This window comes from Orcinus orca, chromosome 4, assembly GCF_937001465.1.
Source record: "Orcinus orca chromosome 4, mOrcOrc1.1, whole genome shotgun sequence".
NCBI lineage: Eukaryota > Metazoa > Chordata > Mammalia > Artiodactyla > Delphinidae > Orcinus > Orcinus orca.
Genome location: NC_064562.1, coordinates 71,109,174 through 71,131,327, shown reverse-complemented (window position 1 = coordinate 71,131,327; position 22,154 = coordinate 71,109,174). Strand labels below are relative to the sequence as shown.

Below are 22,154 nucleotides of genomic sequence, written 5' to 3'. Positions count from 1 at the left end.
TAGCTTAATGCACGATTCTCATCTTGAAAAAATTACTATTTTTTTTCTTCTTGTACTTGTTGAATATAATTTTGAATCTGGACAGTTCATATATCACATTCTTGTCACAAATATAAATCAATCAGAAAATGACAAAAAATTATAAAGTTGAGATAAATCAATTAAGAAACAAATGCATTTCTCAAAAACCACTCCTTAGAGGAGAATAAAACTAATGTTGGAATCTGCTGAAAGAAGTTTTATATAAAAACCGCATATGGTACAGATAACTTTCTTCAATTTAATGCTGAAGAAAAATTCAGACATTAAAACCAACTACTACAGCCCACTTTCTATAATGATGGTACTTGATAAATGTCCAGCATAGTGGCATTGAATCTAAGAGCTTTTAGGAGCTACTTGAAGTTAATAATTTTTGTGGAAATTGAGACTTAGTTGGTCTGAAATGTCAGATACTGCGAAAATCTCCCTTCTTATTTTGATTTTTTTTGGGGTAGTTTTGTGGTGATTTTACACTATGTGTACTCTGAGAACTTGGGGAAAAGAAGCAGCAACCAAAAGTTTCTGCTCTGAATATAAATGTTTGTTTTACATGATAGCCATGCCTTGAACAGCTGGATAAAAATTATTCTTTCTTGATATTTAAGGTATTTATAGTTGAAAAAACAAAAAACACACTTTGCAGTCCTAACAGGCCAGCAAGTCAAAGACAACTAGACCAAACATTTATTAATAACATCATTTAAAAAATAAACGGTCATTTCTTACATCTAGTTCATCAGAGAAATATCTTTCAAAGAAAGTTATGCAAGCTTAGAAAATGTCCTCCCAAAGGGATACAACTCTTAATGATTGTTCAATATGCTTTCAATATGTTAATGAAAGATTCACAGGTAGAACCAAGTAAGCTTGAAAGACGTTGCATATGAAGTCTGAAATCAAATGTTTAATGCCAGTATTTTTCTGATGTGGGAAGGCAGTTCACATTCACAGAGCACTGCGATGGAAAATCCACATATACTAGTATTGCCAGAAGCTGAGTCTATACTGAAGGAAAACCTAACTTTCACTATTTTTGTCTAGCTCTTTTTAGCACTTTTATTAGTTCAACCTTAGGTTAGGGAGTAAATGGAGAAAATATAAAGGATTCACTGAGGACGGTGGTGTATACGTGTACCGTGTTTTTTCTCATGGAATAATAAAATGCTATTGGCATGTATTCAACATGGATGAGAACATCTAGAGTGCTTAGAATGATTCTTAGTGAATTACGCACATACCTGTATATTATCTGGGCCACTTTTGAATGTTTTCTTCAGTTTTATCACTCAAAAATAACTATGAACTCAATGGCATGTGTTTTCTTTTTCTTATTCTCAAGAGATAACCACGTCATTTACCTGACACATCCAATAATTCTAATTATTTTGGCCAAAACTTGATTACCAACAGCATTCTCTTGTCAACCAGATCATTCCACCACCTACAAACTTATACTAACATTATATGAATTAAGTCTGATTCGATTCAGTCAAACACATCCTATTGCATTGTGAGCTCTACCGGCAAAGATGTCCTCACCCACAAAAGCCCACCTGAGGTAATTATGAGGTAACAAGCTTATGCCCTTGGACTGAGAGTTTTGGCCAAAAAATAGAAGGAAAGTTACATTTAATGTCTCTTTCCGCCCATGTACTTGTTGTTGACAAAAACAAGTTATAAGTTACTCATAGGCTTTGAATGACTCTTGCCACATAATGAGTTATTAATTCAGCCATAGTTTATCTTTGGTTTTTATTTTAACAGAAAATAATTCTTCTATATTGTTTACTTAAAATCAAATATTTGAGGGGAAAATTTAGGGGAATTAGTAGTTCAAGCAGAACTATTTTCCCTACTCCTTAATAATTACTCCCTAATATTTCCAAGATCTTCATATGGCATATAGATGTATCTTCACATGTATGGTGGTTGTACAGTGGTTCATAGTTATTTTAATTTTGATAAGTGGATTTATCAAAAAAATATCTCATGCATTTTTATTATAATAATAATAGAAATAATAAGAAAACCCTATTTCAATCTGCAAAGAAAATTCAGATGTGGTGCCAAACAAACAAACCAACCTGCCAGATTACCTGCTAAATTAATGAACTAAACAAAAACACCTGAAGTAAAACAACAAAAATGTAGATCTGAGCTGTAATTATTGCACTGTGTGAAGCTGTAATTATTGCACTGTGGGATAAAAAATTTTGCCACAAATGGATTTGAGCCAGAAATGTATTTTTTAATGAAAAAATTCAATTAAAGCCTATCTTTTTTTTTTTTTCTGTCCATGGATGTGTCTGCTAAGAAAGCCTTAGCTTTTATTTGCTTAAAGCTAAGATAAAGCATTTCAAGATGTATTTTACTTTAAGTCCTAACCCTCTGGATAATGAGAAGTCATCTCTCATGTCTCAGGCAACGTTGCCCTGAGCTGTGGAGATGACTGACAGTGCTCGGCCTAAGGTACACGATTTGGTTAGACATCACACTTACCTGCTTGATTTGTGGTTACATTTACAGACACATACTGCCGGGCTCCTGGGCTCAAGTCGGACACTCCATTCACTGCCTCAATCTCAAAGGTATAGTTTGTGTGAGCAAGCAGATCCACCATCATGACAGAGGTGTTTTTCAGGCCGATTTGCTGGGGGAGGTACCTGACATGACCGCCACACTCGTCACACACACCTGCATGTGAGTTGCACTTCTTGCATGCAATATAATATGACACATCTTTCCTTCCACCAGTGTCAGCAGGAGGAATCCATTCCAGAAAGACACTAGTTTCATTAACATTTGAGATGGCATTCCGAGGAGCTGAGGGGGGTCCTGGTTTGCAAAGTAAAGTGAAAAAAACAAATTTTGAGATGATAAAATTAAGCATTGTTTACTTCACAAATCTCTGGTCTGAAGGAAAAAAAATGGGTTTGCAATCAATCTGTTAAGCAGGGAGAATGCAAGAGTCATCAATTTGTAATAATCTTTGAAAAATCTTGTTATACCTTTGTAGAAACAATAGTGGGGTTGGTATACTATAGAAATGACTTATCTTGGCAAAGTTGCAAATTCAAATAAAGATGTTTTGCTTAGTGTATATGTAAAGAATTATGGAGTAAAAATATTTATGCAAAAAATGTTAGATAAAATTATGTATTCAAATAATGGCAAGTTCTTTGGCAAGTCCAAGGACAAATTCTCCTTGGGGATTGAACAGATTATTTCCTCAGTGATACTCATCCCTGAAACCTAGGAAGTAAACATGAAGGATTTACTAAGCAATAAGCACAGGTAGAAATAGGATTTATTAGTGTGGCTCTTGACTACAAATTCCACAAAAAGTAGAAAAAGTAGCCTTAGTTTATCTCAAAATAAATTGCATAGCTACTGATAAACCACCAACAGAATTTGGAACCTCCCTCATATGTCAAGAAAGAACTAAGATTTAAGTAGTTGATCAACATTGCAATCTGTAATAAGAGTTTGCTTACTTTGATATTGTTTTAATATTGTGTTTCTGCAAAATTGTGAATTTTACTTAATTGGAAACCTAAAATTTATTTTAAAAATAATTCTCAAAAACACAATAAGAGGAAGAATGAACATGTTCTGACCTTGAAAGATCAGCAGAATAAATTTATATATAAATAACAAATAATATTCATGTATATATTACTTTATTTCTGAAATAATAGTTAGCAGACTAAAGAGAATTAAACTTGTTTACATATCAATTGTAACAAATGTATTACTCTGGTGGGGGATGTTGATAACGAGACAAGCTATGAATGTGTGCGGACAGGGGATACATGGGAAATCTCTACACCTTCCTCTCAATTTTGTTGTGAACCTAAAACTGCTCTAAAAAATAGAGTCTTTAAAAGAATTCATTGCATCATGTCTGACTCTAGAGTAGATTTTTAGATACTCAGAGTTACAACTTCAGTCAGCTGTTAATATTATATGATCAGATGTTCTCAAAGAGAAAATACATTTATATTTGTTTCAGATGTAGTAAAGATTTCCCAACAGGGAATAAAATGGACTGTGATGGTAGCTGAATGGTTCATAAGCATAAATTAAGCTACTTAGGATGACATAGCTTAGTTATCTTAATATGTGCTGTCTGTTCTAAATATAGAAATTAATGTTAATATCTACCTAACATTTATTAAGCCATGACTACTGAGGACTAAATTTAAAAGTAATAAGAAAGCTACGTACCATTTATAAAATGTCACTTAAAATTAAAGAACCCCATAACATAAAAGCTGCCAGTTTTGACAAAACAATCTCCACTTTAGTTATATTTGTGGTTGAATCCTGTGAATTTTTCCATACAACCTCACACACTTCGATATAAAACAGTCACTTTTAAGTTGAAACAAATACTTAAGATGGAAATACAAGTGGTTTTTTTTTTTCTATTCCCTGTACCTTATTTATTTAATAGTGGAAGGTTATGGAGAAAATGTAATTTGAGATCAAAATGTTACAGGTCTACTTGTGAGAAAAAGGTAAAATATACTTGAAATTTGTCTACTTCAAAAAAGATATCAAACTTCTGAGGGTATTTTTCTACCAACTGAAATACACCCCTCAGTTACCACCTTTCCTCTAAATCTGTAAAAACTGCATCAGAGTCTGACTCTTTTTCTTGACTCTGCTACTAACAGCCCCTCAGCATGTGGGTGGGGGCACATATGCCTCTCAAATTCAAAATACAACTCATATTCAAGGGAAGCCCTAAAGTAGAGGTAACCAGTGGAGACTGAGACTGACATGCACCTAAAAACAATGTAATGAAATTTCACTGTCCTGCTAATAGATGTGATGCATGAACCAAAGTAGAGCTGTGAGAAGTACCCTCAATTTGAACAGATTCATTAGAATCTGAATTTTGTTTGATTTTCTTTTCCTACAGGTTTATAACATTTTGTTGTCCAGAGTACCAGAAAAAAACATTAAAAGTAGTTGAAACCATAAATTTAATAGCAAAGAGCCAAAGAGACATCAATCAAGCCATCTCATTTGTTCAAGGGTATCATCATATGAAGAATTTGTGTTATTATGAATGCAACTAAGAACAGAACACACACACTCACAGATTATATATTAGAAAGATCTTCTACAGGACTCCCAATAGTCTTTTTTGAGAAATGCATACAAATTAGTGTTCTTTTGAGACACAGTATTAGAAATTCACACACCTGGAGACAGAGAAAATATAAAGCCTCAGGTCCTAAAAGAAAGCTAAGCAGTCCTTGCCACCAGAGCAGGGTTCTCCACCATTCCCAAACCTAGTAAATTTACAGAAATGGGGGCTCACATTTGTGCTGAGAAAGATAAAAGTCATGCATGGACTACTTAAAGAAAGAATACTTACAAAATTAATAAAATTTAAATAGGTCAAGATATGGTTTTCTCTCCCTAATTTACCAAACTACAGTCTAGCCAACACTCCTCCCCACTATTTGGGCTTTCTTTTGCTCTGAATAATTGAAGCAATTTCCACTGAAACCAATATGCATCACATGCAATCATTGTTTATATCTCCTCAATTCAAATGTATCCTCTCAAAAAATGTATATAATAATGTTATTTACTTATTTGAAGAGGATTGTTTATAATTAGTAATCATCTAACCCATAAAATTATCAGAATGTGATAAAGAATGATCTTTAGCAATATAGAGTTAATTAATATCAATGATTTGAGAAATTATAAAAATATGTTTCACTGACACGATGAAATTGACACTGAAATTCAGATAAAATTTCAGTTTGTGATTATTTAAGTAAAGAAATTGTATGTCTTTATGTATGATACACGTGAATACTAAATTTCAAAAAAATGTATCTTCATCTTTGAAAGCACCTACAACTTACTGGGATCTAAAATAGTAAAACATGGGACGTCATGGAAACTGAATGTTATGGGGAGATGGGATTCACTGTTCTTCCCTTCAATTTTCTGTTTTTGTTTGATCTGCTATAGAGACTATGGTAGAAAAACTAAAGAAGTATTGCCATGAAGCAAACTAACACATAAATTTGTTTCCTTCCCAGAAACATGTGGAACACTAGAAAAACAAAAACACCAAAACATTGATAGATGTGGATGTACCCACTGCAACTGTTGGAATTAAATGTTTAATATTCATCTACTCATTATAAGATTACCTGATCATATAATTAATAACAGTTAAGGACACTCACTGTTAATAAACACAACAGCTACTTGAAAATCCTAGTTGACAACTGATTTTATATTTGACTCTTAAATATGATTTGCCAACCCCCAGTTCTCCATGTTTGTGTAGTGTTTCCTGTCTTCTTTTATAAATGACCTTCTCATTGGTCTTTGCAGCTTAGTGGGGCAGGTTAGAACGAGAAGGTAGAAGTGCCATGTACTGCATGTTTTTGTGATCAGAAAGCTGCCTTGGAAGACGAAGAGGAAGAAAAATAAAAAAGGTTTACCAGAAACAGGGAAATGGATTTGTCAAAGTCATGTTTGGCTATCATGAACACTAAAATAAATCATAAAATAAAAGGAAAAATTCCATATTTGTGGCTCAGATGTTGAATTTGAAATGAGGGAAAATGGATGCTTCTCACAGTAAGTGATAAAAAAGACTCAAATTTCTCAATGCTTACTCAAGAAGGTTGAAATCTGGTGAAATACTATATTGGAAGATTAAACATTATGCCTGTTTTAGGGGAAATGGTAATAGAATGTAACAGGCTCCATCATGCTCTTTCTTCAAACTGGTGAAAGCATCACCAAATGTCCATGGGTTTCCTTACTTGTGCATGCCATTGTGGGTGGATCAGACTCCCTCCTGAAATAATCCTTTTCACAGACACAAGAGGTTGAAGCTTCCTCATGGGTATAACTGTGAGGTGGACATTTGCTGCAGCTCTGGCTGTGAGGTGAAGCTTTGAAGAACCCAGGTCTGCACACTGTCAAAAGAAATAAGAGACTAAGCTTTTCCCTGGAACAGATGCAGTGTTTGTTTTGTGAATAATGTCATTATTTTGACTAGTATACACAGATTACATATAACACCATCTTTTCATTAATTTCAAAAATTTTTCATCGGTTTCTGAATCATAAATAACAGGCTATTCATTCAGATAATTAAATATGTATTTTAAGTATTTAAATTACACATGTTGGAATAGATATATTTTTAGTGATTTTTATGCTACAGAAGCTTATAAGAAATTATATTATAAAAGGTAAATACTCATATGTATTTAAAACTGAAGAAGTGCTTTGAGTATAATTTTCATTTATGCTATTATTAATACAACTTATGTTGAAGAAACACAAAATTTCCACTATGCTCAGAGAATGGCATGGTACGCAGTCGTTACTTAAAATTTTGTTGTTGAATTAATAAATAAACCAATTAGTAGGTGCTAAAACCTTGACAAAATTCTGTTAGAATGGAGAGAATGCACAATTGAGCTGGTATATCATTCACATTATTATTAATTCACATTATTATTATTATATTGATTCCAGGAGGAGTCAGATTTTAGGCATTTGTTTTACATTTTACTCCATTTTAGAACTTTTCATTGAGATTCTTACTGATTCAACATGCATCTATTCTAATATCAGTCATGTTTATACTATAAAAATTATAATGCTCTACAAAGGGGAAAAATTGTGCCTTATTCAATTTTCCATTCACAGTACTCATCGCAGTGTTTGACCACAGAAGGTGTTCACGTATTGTTATGTAATGCACACATGAGTAAATGGCATGGCACGAAAAATGTCACTGAACTACTTAGAATCACATGAAGAAAATGTTCTCCGATATTTTTCTTAAGTTGGTGGTCAGGTAAGTAAATGCTAACAAAGTAAGTCTCTTTATTTTGTAGATTCCCTAGACTTTTGTATCTTTCTTTCTTCTCAATGGGTAATAAAGCCAAACGTCAATATTCCAATTGCCCATTATGGACAAAGTAAAGACCATCAAACTGATGGTTTGATTACTTTTTAGAGCTTAGTTAACATAAAGCTAATCAACCATCTATGTTTTTTCATATTTTGAAAACTCACTATATATACTTAAGAGCATTTATTCAAGTATCAATGAACATTTGCTAAGCTTAAAGGTAAACTTGTATTTCAAAGGAAGTTTTTGATAGACATAATGAATTGGGGCCAATTTTCATGTGCTATAAATGATCTGGGGTTTTAGTAATCCATGCTAAGGTTTTCTGCCATCCCCATGAATAATCAGGAATTGACAAAAATGAGAAGGTACTTTTTCAGTAGATCTAATTATAGCTATAGTAAAGCCTTAATGCTCTCATAAATTCAGAGCAAATGTGAAGGTATTTAAAAGATAAGAAGAGCTTTTTGATAATATTAGGGACATTCTTGTAGTTAAATGATTAGGAGAAGATTTAAAATATTATTTTTCTTATAATAGGATTGCTGTAGCAACCAGTACCATTCTTAGCTAAGTTACCCAGTTTTTCTTCTTTCATCCTTTTTAGTAAAACTATTCTCACTTCAAACATGATTTGCTCTCAGACATGAATTGTCGATCTACATATTCTGCATATTTGGAACTCATTTATCACACATGAAACAAAAGTCATTTCTTTTTAATGAGTGCCTTTTAATTTAAAAACTTTATATGATATCACATATTACACTATTTTTCAACCCTCCATGGGAACTTTGGAAATAGGAAACAATATAAATGTAAGTAAAAAGTAGATAAATGTATCTTTCTGTTCAGTAGTTGAACAAAATGCTTTCAGCAGGTGTGGGCCAGAAAGTTTCCTTGCTACTGGGTTATGAAGGTAAAAAAGATAGATATGGCCCTGCCTTTATGCGTCTTAAAGGTACTGTAGGAATAATTATAAATATGATTATTCTAGGAAAGAGAAAGAGCTTGGGAGTGAATATGGACACTTAATTTAGACTGGGATGTCAAAGAAGACTTCCCTTAGGAAGCAGAGTCTCTGCTGAGATGTAAAAGATTAGGAAAATTATCCAATTTGAGGAGTACTGCAGTGCCTTAGAGGGTAAAGTCTTTTCAAAGGACCAAAAGAAGAGGAGGACCAATAGGGATATGAAAAACACTAAAATATTGATCAGGGAGATAGTAGGAATAAAGAGGCAGAGATGAAGTTAGGGAAGAGGATACCAGGTCAGAAACACCTATGGCTTCTATTATTTGGGACTTTTATTTAACGGGTAAAAACAGGTCATTACAATGTCTTAAGCATGGAAATAATAAGATCAAAGTAGTGTTTAAGAGATCATTTCACTGTAGCACATGCAATGGATTGGAAAGGAACATGGTTGGAGGCATTTGGCCTTTTTGTTTCTGTTGCATTGGTCCGAAAATGGACAAGAGTGGATCCGATGGTGATAGATAAGAGTAGGTAAATTCAGGAGATGAATATGAGGTAAAATCAGTAAGATTTCATGATACATTTAATTGATCAGATTCATGAGTGATAAATCTTAAGAATGACTCTAAGGTGCTTGGCTTAAACTGCACTGGCAATACTGGTACCATTTTCTCAGAGCACACTATATCTGAAATGTATTGGGGGAAGATAATAATTATGTCTAAAGCATTATTTAATTTGAGGTGGCTAAAGAAATCCAAATAGAGGTATAGAGAGGAAAACTGTAGGGTTTAATGTTGTCCAAGAAAAATATCACAAAACTGTAATTATCCATTGCCTTCAAATCATGGCCCTAAATCCAAGTGAGACATGCAATGCTGCTACACAATCTTAGTATTATTTTCTTAGTTAACTTCAGTTCCCACTATTGAAAGGATTATTTTGTAGCTTTTCCTCTTTCTTCTAAGTCCTTACAAGCTCTGTTCCTTTGTGACTCTCATGGTATATTTGTGTGTGCACGCTGAGAAAATAGAAGTCATCAGAGAGGAACTTTCTTATTTTCCTACCACCAAATCTCCAAACCTATATGCACCTTTCTTCCTGTTAAAATGGAAATGTCTTTGCTCTTATCAAAAAAAAAAAAATCTTTATTTGAATTAGGGACTGTAACTCTCTGAGAGTAATCTTCCAAGTGTCTACTATCCCTTTTACATGCTCAGGGGCACTCTCAATTAATCTCTCTCTCTCTCTCTGTCTCTGTCTGTCTGTCTCTCTCCCTCTCGCTCACTCTCTCCCCCTTTCCCTCCCTCCTGTAGTCATTAACAGGAGCCTGATACAATTTCCAGAACTCATCAATGGAAACAAAGTGAAGCAAAACAAAACACATAACAACAACAAAACTATCAATCTCGCATGACCCCATTTCTCCCCATGGTAAAAGTTACCAAACAGTTTGGTTTCCATGCAGAACACAGTTTCTTAAATTATTTTTCCATACATGCATATCCACCTACTCATTTTAAGTCACATGTTGACACACTCCACTCCACTGCCACTGCTTTTATTAAGAATGTAGCCTACTTGTTGCCATACTTCTCCACAGCATTTGATCATGTCCTCTTTTGGGAAACTCCAGTTAATTTTCCTACAAAATGCTAGCATAGCCTACAAGTTTCCACACAATATTTAAGAAACCCTTTAAATGTGACCTTCTTCCGCACTCACTATCTCCATTCATACTAACCTACTTGCAATTTCCAGCACTTGAGAAACTCCTTTATCTGCCTCTGAATATTGCAGGAAAAGCATTCCAGGCCAAAAGACAAGAAATGTAAATTGGGGGGGCAGGTAAAAAAGCTTGTAGTTCATGATAAACTTGGATTTAATCTGAACACATTTGGAAGGCTCTGTGTGTATTATTATTTTCTTTTTTTGAGGACATTCTTTCTGTTAAGAGCTGTGGCAGGGAATATTTGTACTGTGGTGAGAAAATAAAAATTATACTCTATACCCTGAAGCTATGATATATTTGGGAAACAGAAAATAAATAGTCATAAAAAGTAAAATTTACTTTTTACATTTTAATCATGACAATATTCAACAAAAATTATTTAGGTAAGCAGTAAAATTTCTCTAAATTCCAACTTGATATAGTTCATTCAAAATACAGGAAGCTTCTGGAGCAAAGCTGTTTCACATGACACGTCACCTAAATATTTGAAAATACTATGCAAGTTCACTCAAGTTGGACAAGAAACTGGAGAAAAAAATGCATCCTATGTTAACATGTTTCATAAGATTATCTTAGCAGTCCTCTGGAGGCACAGAAACTATTTTTAATAGTTCTTATTCTGTCCATGCTTCAAGTCTCATTTTAAGTGCTACGTTTTTCTTTTTCTTTTTTTTTTGGCGGTAAGCGGGCGTCTCACTGTTGCGGCCTCTCCCGCTGCGGAGCACAGGCTCCGGACGCGCAGGCTCAACGGCCACGGCTCACAGGTCCAGCCGCTCCGCGGCATGTGGGATCTTCCCGGACCGGGGCACGAACCCGTTGTCCCCTGCATCGGCAGGTGGACTCTCAACCACTGCGCCACCAGGGAAGCCCCGAGTGCTACGTTTTTTTTTCTATGATGTTCGTGCTAAATCCATGATTACATATTGTTTCCTTACACATCCTTTAGAACTTTGAACCATTTGTTTAGCGTCTCTTTTATGGTAGATAGAAAATATTTTGCCAAAATTCTATGTGTATGAATTCTTATCTACTCCCAACCCATATAAACATTCTGGAGAATGGAAACTGTTCATTTGATTTTCATCATATGAAGCATAGTTCTTTGTATTGAGTACATATTCATCAGTATTTACTGGTATAAGCAGTACATTTGCGTCTTTCTTAGGGTCTAAATGGTATGGCAGGAACTTAAAAAAGCTGGTAATCAGAGTTGTTTAAATATTAAGTTCTGGCAAGTAAAAAATAATATTTCATCTTCACTCACTACTTTAGAAGTTTTGCACAGATTACCAACACTAACTCTCATATGTATCACTTTAAAAGCAAAGATGTTATAGTCAGTTTTTTAATTTAAACATAAGATGCATGTCATCTATATTCAAATTAATGAAGGCTGTCATTTGTTAAAAGTGTGAAAAGGTGCTGTCTACTCTGATTAGGAATTTTTAAAAATCCTCAAAATTACCAAAAATGTATAGTTGACAAGTTAGGATTTTTTCAACTATTTCTTGTCATTTAAATTACTTTTAATGTTTCCAAAATATTTTCATGTTAAAGGTCCTTCACTCTTGGGATACTTAAATGAATCCACTTCACAATTCAAAGTCAATACTCCAGAAGCATGGTCACCAAGGAAAAAAATTATTTAAGTAATGTAAAAAATACTGTTTTAGTAATTTATAATTAAATTATAATTCTCCCCATTAGAATTAAAATATACAGATCATTTAAATATATATATAAATATATATGTGTAGAAGGAAATGAGAATAATAAATGCACAGACTGCTGTTGTCTATAGAGTTCAAGATATAATTAACCTTCAAAAATGTCATTAGATTTATCCAATTATACTTTATTAAGAATGACAGAAAATCACTATGAACAAGATTTTTACCATAGTTCTATCATATGTGACTTGTCAGAGAATATAAGCTATGCCAAATTTGCTTTTTAAATAGATTTTTCAAAATAAGGTGCCCACAGGATAGTTAGCTGAAATTTAAAAGATGTGTTAATTAAGAAAAACAGCATAACACAACATGCTAGAAGGAAATTACAACTCAAAATATATCCAATAATATTTATACCAAAATTTAACAGTAATAGCAGATTTATCCTTACATTTAAAATATATGCTCAGTAAAAAAATAAGTACTGTGTTAAAACACTGACATTAAAATAGATTTTCAACTAGGTAACATTTCTTGAATGCTTGCAAACAGAAACATGAGAACTAACCTATTTTAGAATCTAGAATAGGCTAATTAGAATCTAAGTTTAAACGATTGAAAGCAATAAGGCTAATTTGAATATTAGAAAACAATATCAGAGAAGAACAAGAATACTATCGATAAATACTTTAAATATATCTCTTTCTCTAGATATATATATGTGTATATATATATATAAACTAGGCTCACCAAATATTGATAGACGCTCAAAGGAATTACATAATATTTATAAATAAAAAGTAAAATTAATTGCTATATATCCTTTACATATTCACTCATTCAATATATGTAATAAACCAAGCTTGTATGTCATAAATTGTACTGGACATATAAATATAAGTAAAAACTACTCATTGCCATTATTCCATTAAATAACTCAGTCATGTGGCTATTGCTTACATGTTGTCTGGCACATATTTAGGCATTCATTACTTGTTTAATGTTTAGTATTAATACACACATTTTTAAAAGACACTCAAAATGACAATTTAAAAATAGCATCCTGTGTGTGTGTGTCTGTATGTGTGTGGAGACAAAAAATTTTTGTCTCTCAGTAAAAGATATATACACACATATTATTATAAATTATAGTTATATATAAAATTATAACTTTTCTATATTTATTAAGTTATACTTTATATTGTAAATTATAAATAAAATATAGATGTGTCACTTTAGAAATTGTTTAGGATTGTATTACTCTCAGATTTTTATGTTCTAAATCTATGTCATTTATAGAAGTGCTGTATCATGTAGGGTCAATGATCAATTCTACTGAACTGAACTCCCTCTCATAGTCTAGGGTAAGACACCTCCCCTATAGGTCACAAAAGAGCAGAATATCCTTAAATTTAGTAAAAAAAATGTATTATGTACCAATATTACCTCCTATCCTACTTTATTTCTAAGATCAGAACTTCCATACTTCATAACTAACAGCTAGCAACATTAGAAAATACTTAAAATTTGAAATATACTGAATAAGTTATGTATAGATAATATCTATGTACTAAATAACCTGGGATGGAATATTTGTCATGCTCAAGTAATGCATGTTGATTGAATTATTACTTAAAATTATTCCTTGATGATGATATGGTTTTCTAAGATAAAACAGTTAAGCTAAACTAATTTCAGTTTCACAAGTTTAAATACCAAGAGTCCTGTGGAGTATTCATGAAAAGACATTATGCAGTGATATGATGATGTATCTCTCCACTTTGGCAACATGGACATTTTGAGATATAATAACTAACCCATGAAGCCCTCTGTGGTTTGGAATGGACTGACACATGGCCCCTAAACTGTGTACAGCTGTAATTCACAAGACTACCATTTTATATTTATCTAACAATCTCCACTAAAATAAAGGCCACAGAATTTCAGCGACTCTTCAAAGACTTCCATAACCAATGTATACAAGGATGAACATTTATTGAAAATAATAGAATCCATGGTATCTCTCAAAGCAGAGGTTATAATTTCCCTTTAATTTTTGATTAACTGGATTTCTCTCCAATAACAAATTGCTATAGATAATTTTAAAGTTGTATTTTAATTGTTAATTTACTGGACACATTTTATTGCTGTAATTTCAATAGATACTTAAGATGCTGAGCAGTTTTGTTCTCCCAAACAAATACCAACATGCTTTAGTAATAGTGTGTATAGGATATGTATGAAAGTGTATGTGAATGTGCAAAACACTTGATATTTGGTTATATATTTTCAACTTCACTTAAAAATTAATTAGATAAAATTAATTTAAAATTTTAATCAGATAAAGATTTGGGAGTTAAAAAGTATTTATGTTGTTAAAATGAACAGAATCCAACACAACATTTGTTTTGAAGTATATGCAAGGTCTGGCCCAGGGTCTTGACCTTGACAGCTATGATAAAAATAGTGCTTTCTGTTATGAACATTTCACCTTGTACCACTGGGCATTACATCTCAGTTCACTAACTCAGAAGATGATACCACCAGAGTAACAAAATCATATATCCTCTGATATGATGATAAAGTACAGATTAAGTATGTACCATTTTGAAATAAAGAATAAGCCACTCTTTGTAGTATAAATTAATTAGTGATAATTTTCTCCTTAAAAATCAAGCAACAACTACAACAAAGGAAACTTTACTCCTCAGTCCATTAAGAGAATTGCTCCCCAGATTGGTTATAATTTGACTTTAACTAAAATGTTAACAATGCAGTTCTCTTTAAAAAGCATAGATATAGAGAGATTAACTACAGTATTTGAAAACTATAATTTACATTAAAACAAAAGAAATATTTAAAAATTGCCCTGATTATTTGCGAGAAAGTGTGCTTGGATATAGGAGGTAGCTGGTTTATATGAACATAAATACAATGAAGGCAGTATAAAGGATACACTTAAGACATGCAGTCATTCTAAATTTTCTCCAGATTGCACACTGAGACTTAAACTGAATCAAGCCATTTTGCAAATGTTTAATCCATATCTATGGAATGTTGTCCTTTTAAATTGAAAGTGTGTGAATTAGCAAAAGCAACTGGCTAGTGCAGTTAATTTGGCAAAGCAGCCACATATTTACCCCTAATTTTCAGTGTTCAAGTGTCCTATCGGGTTTCAAATTAAACAATTTCAAACGTCAACATTAGGGACACAATGCTTTACTCACAGAATAGAAAATTCATGCCCAAAATAACTTAGTAAAGACTGTCCTTTAATAATATACCTTATTTCTAGAAACTTCAAGCAGGCAAAATCTGAAATATATTTCATAGCATTATATATTACATTATATTTATTTGTCTATGTTTAGCTCACATATTTTTTCTTCTTAGTTTAATGTGATCGGTGCTATAGAATTTCTCAATCATTCCCAGAGCTTATTTTTATGTCGTAGCTATCTGGTGATCTCAATTTCAAAACCAGAATGAGGCTTGGCTTTTTTTCAAAAGTCAAAGCAGAAAGAAAAAGGAAGCCAGAAAAAGAATAACTAAATGGCTGGTCTCAAGGATGATTACAAAGCAGGTTCTTTACTTCATAATATGGAAATTTAGACTTCAAGATTATAATCTCAACTAAAATTAGATTATGTTTTAAAGCATATTCCTTTCCACTGTCACTTTATGGTTACCATCCTGCCGGCATCTCACCAAACATTTTCTTTTATAATTACATGATATAGAAACAATAATTACAGTAGCCATACTAATAAAATGACATATATTCAGCATGACCACTAGTGCCAGTCAATAAGTGGAACTCTACACAGATCCATATCATTTAATTAGGACAATAATAATACGAAGTCAGTGCTATTAATTCCATTGTATAGGTACCAGGCTAAGTAATGTGCCTAAATTCTTAGAACCAGCCAGTAAGTAAAGAATCGGAAGTTCAGCACCGGAGTGTCTGGTAACACAGCTAAGCTTTCTCACTATTATTCTGTTGAGAGCAGGCCTTGAGGCACCATCTTTCTTGTTCCTGGATAATAGTCACTCTCTATGTAATGAATCATTCTCAGGGTTGAGGATTGTGGAGAACATTTCAAGTGTATTCTATGCAATCTCAGGTAACCCAGACTGCTATTAATAGGACTTTATTCACTACTTGTTTCTCATTACTGTGTTCTCCACAGTTCCTGTTTTTAACTCTTTCAGTCCATGTGGCCACCTAATATCTCTTCTTTGATTAAAGAGCTTGAACTTATGAGGTTATTAGACTTGAGCTCAAATCTTGACAATTTTACATTGTATCCATATGACCCTTGAGATGATACATTACAAACCTTGAAACTAATTTTCCATATCTGTAAAACAGTAGCTCCTTTATGGATATTTCTAAGGGTTTAATTGGAATACACACATACACAGGTATAGATCCAAATATAGTATAGGTATAGATATATACGATGTGTAACATACACACCCATATATGTGTAGCACTGCGCTTGGCAGAGAACACTCAATAAATGTTAGCTCTTTACTAATATGAAGAATACTATGATTAATACGCCAATGGTCATCAAGTCTTGAGCTACCTCTATGTCTATCCGCTTCAACTCAGAATAGATTTACATCTCATAATCACAAGATTACAGAACTGGAAATGACCTTACATGTGGCTGTCACATGCCAGACATAATACATGCACATACCAGGCTTGTGTATAATGAGTAGCAGTAATTCCTCTCACCTCCCTTTGTTTTTCCACTGAAGAAACCATACTAACACTTGAGTGAGAGTAAAAGACAAGGCTTCATTAAAACTAACCTGGGCTTCCCTGGTGGCGCAGTGGTTGAGAGTCCGCCTGCCGATGCAGGGGACACGGGTTTGTGCCCCGGTCCGGGAGGATCCCACATGCTGTGGAGCGGCTGGGCCCGTGAGCCATGGCCACTGAGCCTGCGCATCCGGAGCCTGTGCTCCGCAGTGGGAGAGGCCACAGCAGTGAGAGGCCCACATACCGCAAAAAAAAACAAACTAACCTAAACTCTAAATTACAAAAGACATTTCAGAGCTTTTAACTATTTAACAGAGAAGCAAAAAAGATTAAAATAGCCTGCCTAAAATCACAGAGAAATTTAGGACTAAAACTTTGGCCGCTGATTCCAATGCTATACTTTTTCAAGTACATTCTTGAACTATTGTCAGAAGGATAATAACTCACTTTTAAAACAAAAATAAACCTCATAAAACCATGCCATGGAAAGCAGTTGTTCGTGGTGGTGATGGTGTTAGACTTCACCTCTTCCACTTTACTGTGTTACCTTGAGTATCTCACAACTGTCTTGACTAACGTCATCCACTCCAGACTTAGATGGTCACCACACTATGGGCAAGTCTTAAAGTAGTCTCAAATTAGATAAACAAATTAAAAATGTTCACTTCATTAGAATATAAAGCTTTAAGAGACTGCCAGCATTTATCTTTTTTAATACAATCAGGAATAGCCTTTTATAAGGCTAAAATTTGACTCATGATAATTTTTCCTTCCTTAAACAACAGACAATCTCAGAAGTTTGATAATCTTTGTCTTTGTGAGTGCCTAGAGATGTAGGGTATATTAATATTCTTACAGTTTTGTAGAATAATATCACAATTTTAGGGAAACACTTTCTTCTAAGAAACTACAATTTGAATAGTATGAATGACTAACCTAAAAGCTACAGATGATGGAGGCTGATGAAAGCATGTGCAGTGCATTATAGAACCCCAACTTTTACATTTCTTTTCTTCTTTCTTTCCTTTTTTTACATCATGAACATATTACTTTGACACATTTTTCAGCACAAAACCTACAAAATTGATATTGAAAAGATAGCATTTGTTATGTGCCCTCAAAATTCATATGCTGAAGCCCTGACTTCCAATGTGATGGCAGTAGGAGGTGGGGCCTGTGGAAGGTAACTAAGTAGATGAGATCATGAGGGTGAGGCCCTCATTATGGAATTAGTGGCTTTATAAGAAGATGGGGAGTGGCTGGAGCAAAGTTAGTAAAAGTAAGTGTATTAGGGGATGTGGTCAAAGAGGTGGTGGGCAACAGATCACAAAAGGCTTTGAAGGCTGTTGTAAAAACTTTCATTTTTACTCAGAGAAATGACATAGTTCAATTTTAAAGGATCACTGTGGCTTCTGTCTTGAGAACTGACTTTAATGGATAAAGAGGAAGAGCAAGGGGAACAGTTAAGAGGTTACTACTATAATCCACCAGAAGGATAATGCTGGTTTGGTCCAGGTTGGTAGTAGTGGAAGTGCTGTGAAACCACTGGATGCTGCATATAATTGACAGTAGAGAAAACAGCATTTGCTGACAGATTGGATGAGAGATATAAGATAAAGAGAGGAGTAAAGCATGATGTGAGGAACTGAAAGGGTGAAACTGTTCTCATCTGATATAGAGAAGTTTGCAGATGGTGCAGGTTTTCAGGGGAAGATGGGGAATTCAGTTTGGGACATATTACATTTAAGAACTATGAGAAATTCAAGAGCAGATGTCAACCATACAGCTGCATAGATGAGTCTGGAGTTTGAGAGATAACTCACAGCTGAAGTTAAGAGTATTTAAGGCCATGGGACTGAATAAAATCTCCATGGGGAAGAGTGTTCATGGAGAAGAGAAGATGGTCCTCCACACTCAGTATCCAACACAAAAAATTCCAGACATTGTTGGTGTCTTTGGCTGGATGCTCAGGATACAAAGATACTACCAAGAGACTAAAAGCATAGTTTTCAGCTATTTATTTACTAATTATTGTGCCTTCAAAGTTCCGGGCAATTTACTAAGACATATTTTAACTTCACTTCCTCAGTTAAAACTCAAGAAATCCATGAGGTAAATAATATCATCCATTTTACACTTAAGTAAACTGTACCCCTGAAATATACCCCCCAAAAAGCTGAGATTCAGACTCCATTCTGTTCACTGACAAGTCTGTCCCCCAACCTCCTACTTCTTTATCCTTGAAGGGATTCTGGCTCTTTATCCTTGAAAGGATTCTGGCTCTGTCAGCCTTCTTTCCCAAGAAGAAACTCAGCCCCACTTTCTCTCTCCACCTTTCCTTTTGGTTTCTGAAGGAAAACCCATATTTGGTTGGACTAAATGCCACCTGGCTTTGTACCATCCCACTTTTTATTCAAAGATGACCAAAATTAAGTAATACATTATCTGGGGGAACATTTTCATTTTTTTCTCTGTAAGATGTAAATTTCTTTCTAGCTCATGATGGCATTTTTATCAAAATTATGGTAAAAATCAACAGGGACAAAATTAAAAATCATCTTTTGGAAAGTAGTCATTATGTTGTGATACTTAAAGCTTCTTATTAAAAATACACTAAATCCATCATTAGCAGTAGTTACTATTAAGAATATTTTATATATCAGTAAGCATGGTATTGCCAGTGGTAGGTGAACATACAGAGAAAAAAGTATAAGAAATAAATGTCATGAATTATGTTAATTTTAATAAACTTTTAAAAGACATTTTAAATATAAAGACTATAGTGTTTTACATAGATTTTACAATGAATCATTTAAATATCAACTGATATATCATAAACATGAAAAATAAATGAATACACCTAACTTTTTCAAAATCTATCCTGTATGCAAAATTTAAAAATTAATCTAGTGGTGAAATCTGGGGGGAAAAAACTCTGACTTTTCAAAAGCCAGATGTGTGATGGCTTACTAGAACTGAGTCTTCAGTCCTGTGATCAAGCCTGCCATGCAGATTTGTCACTGAACCTACAGAGAAAGAGGGATTCTCAAATTATGATCTGGTTTAAACAACTGGAGTAATTTGTGGTTAGGAAATATGAATTTGGGAGAACTTATTTTGATTTATGTTGTGTGTGTTTGCACTACGCACATTTTAGTCCAAAGCAGTAATAAGTTACAAACATTGTTCTTAAGGAGTCACTAAATATTCTTGATAGATTTTCATTTATGTAAGCACACAGATAGTAGGGAAGTCTCTATTTTTTATAAACTCTTCCCCAGACATATTAAGTATTTAAATTAAAGTTGAAATGGAATCATTCCTAGTTCTGATAAATCATATTTTTTAGTGGAGTACTTCACGTGAAGATTTCTAAGCACTTTTGAATATTTCACATACGTTGTGTGTTTATTTTCTTTAAGGTATTTGAAACTATGCCTAGAAACAAGGCATTGACTGAATCAACTTTTACACCTTTTAAAAATTTTGGAAAGGTATCTCAATAATTAATCTTTGTCTGGTCTTTTAAATCATTTTAACACGTATTATGATTTTGTCATGAGAATCAAAAAAAGTCAGTAGGAAACAACTTTCTATTCTTAGCCATATAATAAAAGTCAAGATTTAACACTCATTGAGTGCCTACTGTATGCCAGGTCTTGTCATAAATGCTTTGCATATACTATCACACTTTACCTACCATTTTATCCCTTACCTCATGAATCATCTTCTCTATACAACTCTGTACATCCCCCTCTTTTATTGATCCCATGTTCCTCACTTCTGTAACACCTGAAAACCTACTATTATAATTCTTAGTCTATTTTAAATTATCAACAAAATCTCCTGCATCCTCAATCTTTTTTCATATTCCTTTTACTTTTTAGCTCTAGCAAACACATGGTTCTCTCCTGAAGACAGTAACTGCCCAGGGGTAACGGTTATCTCATATGCCCTCCTACCAGTTGGCTTCTAAACGGGGCAAGTGTCCCTCGTGCTCTACATTGCACTTCCCAGACCATTCTCCCTATAGTAGATTTTATTTTTCACAGTGCCTGCTGCAAGATCTCCCATGATATCTTTTTAACTTTATTTTAAGTTCTACTCTCCTGGCAAATTTCAATCATACAGTTTAGTGTTATCCACTGTAGTCACCATGTTATCTTTGAGAGTAAAAGCAAAAAGTGAAACCTGAAATGTATAAGTTTTTGTTTCATATCCTAGAGCCTACTGTTTTTTCCAACATTTATATTTACTTTTTTTATGTCTAAGTTTCTACCAAAATTAAAGAAAGCTGAGCTTGTGAAGTAAGCTTTATAGAAGTGCCAAACCTAAACTATTCGGGTCCTAATCATTTGAGAGTCACTGTTGCATAGGTTTGCCCCAAAGGGAAGCAAAAGCAAACATTTCCCTTCCTCTTCTTTATGTAATCCATCTACCATTCCCACCCTGACAAATCCATTTCCCACTGCCTGCCATAAACTTGAAGTACTAGCCTGCAGCATGTTCAGCAGCAGCTCTTAGCCCACTGTCTGTGCTTCTCAGATTTAGAGCTTCCAGAGCTTGATTTGTGAAGCTCTATTCTGAAAATCGTTATGTAACTTAGCTTTTCCCTTCATTTTAAATTTCACAGTCCATCTGAAAATTCTTTTTATTTAACAAATAGCTATAACTCTCAAAACACCCATCTCTGGTACTCAAACCAACAGAAAAATGTCTAAGATCTCACTAACTGATTTATATTTGCTAGGGGTGCTGAAAAATCTGAGGTCTGTCCCAGCACTGTCTCTAACGTGTTCTGTATCTTCCAAGGAGGCTCTGGTTCTTTTGTGTCCCAATTCTTTGAGAATATTGCAGGATAGGGATTTTCTGCTTCATCCTTGGTCTGCTGGGCATTTCTAAGTAATTAATAATTATAGATGAACTATGTAAATACACAAATTTTCAATAATTGCACTTGACTTACTCAAAGTCAACACCCTATATATTTTCCTCATCATTTTCATCTTTCATACCGGTAAGCAAAAGACTTCTCTCTATTT

At 33.7% G+C, this 22,154-nt stretch overlaps 1 protein-coding gene across 13 annotated transcripts in view; it reads right to left on the bottom strand.

Annotated features, from left to right (window-relative positions):
• The window catches only part of EPHA5 (EPH receptor A5), a 330,528-nt gene that overhangs the window by 179,175 nt on the left and 129,199 nt on the right, over window positions 1-22,154 (bottom strand). For 10 of the 13 annotated variants that reach the window (XM_033425569.2, XM_033425564.2, XM_012532520.2 and 7 more), the window contains exons 4-5: window positions 6,852-7,007; window positions 2,542-2,877 (exon numbers count right to left, since the gene is read on the bottom strand). The exons of 2 other annotated variants lie outside the window; for them this stretch is intronic. In XM_033425569.2, the coding sequence (XP_033281460.1) occupies window positions 2,542-2,877; window positions 6,852-7,007 (492 nt within the window). The remainder of the gene's footprint in view (window positions 1-2,541; window positions 2,878-6,851; window positions 7,008-22,154) is intronic. One more of the 13 variants, XM_049709299.1, reaches the window with a different exon arrangement.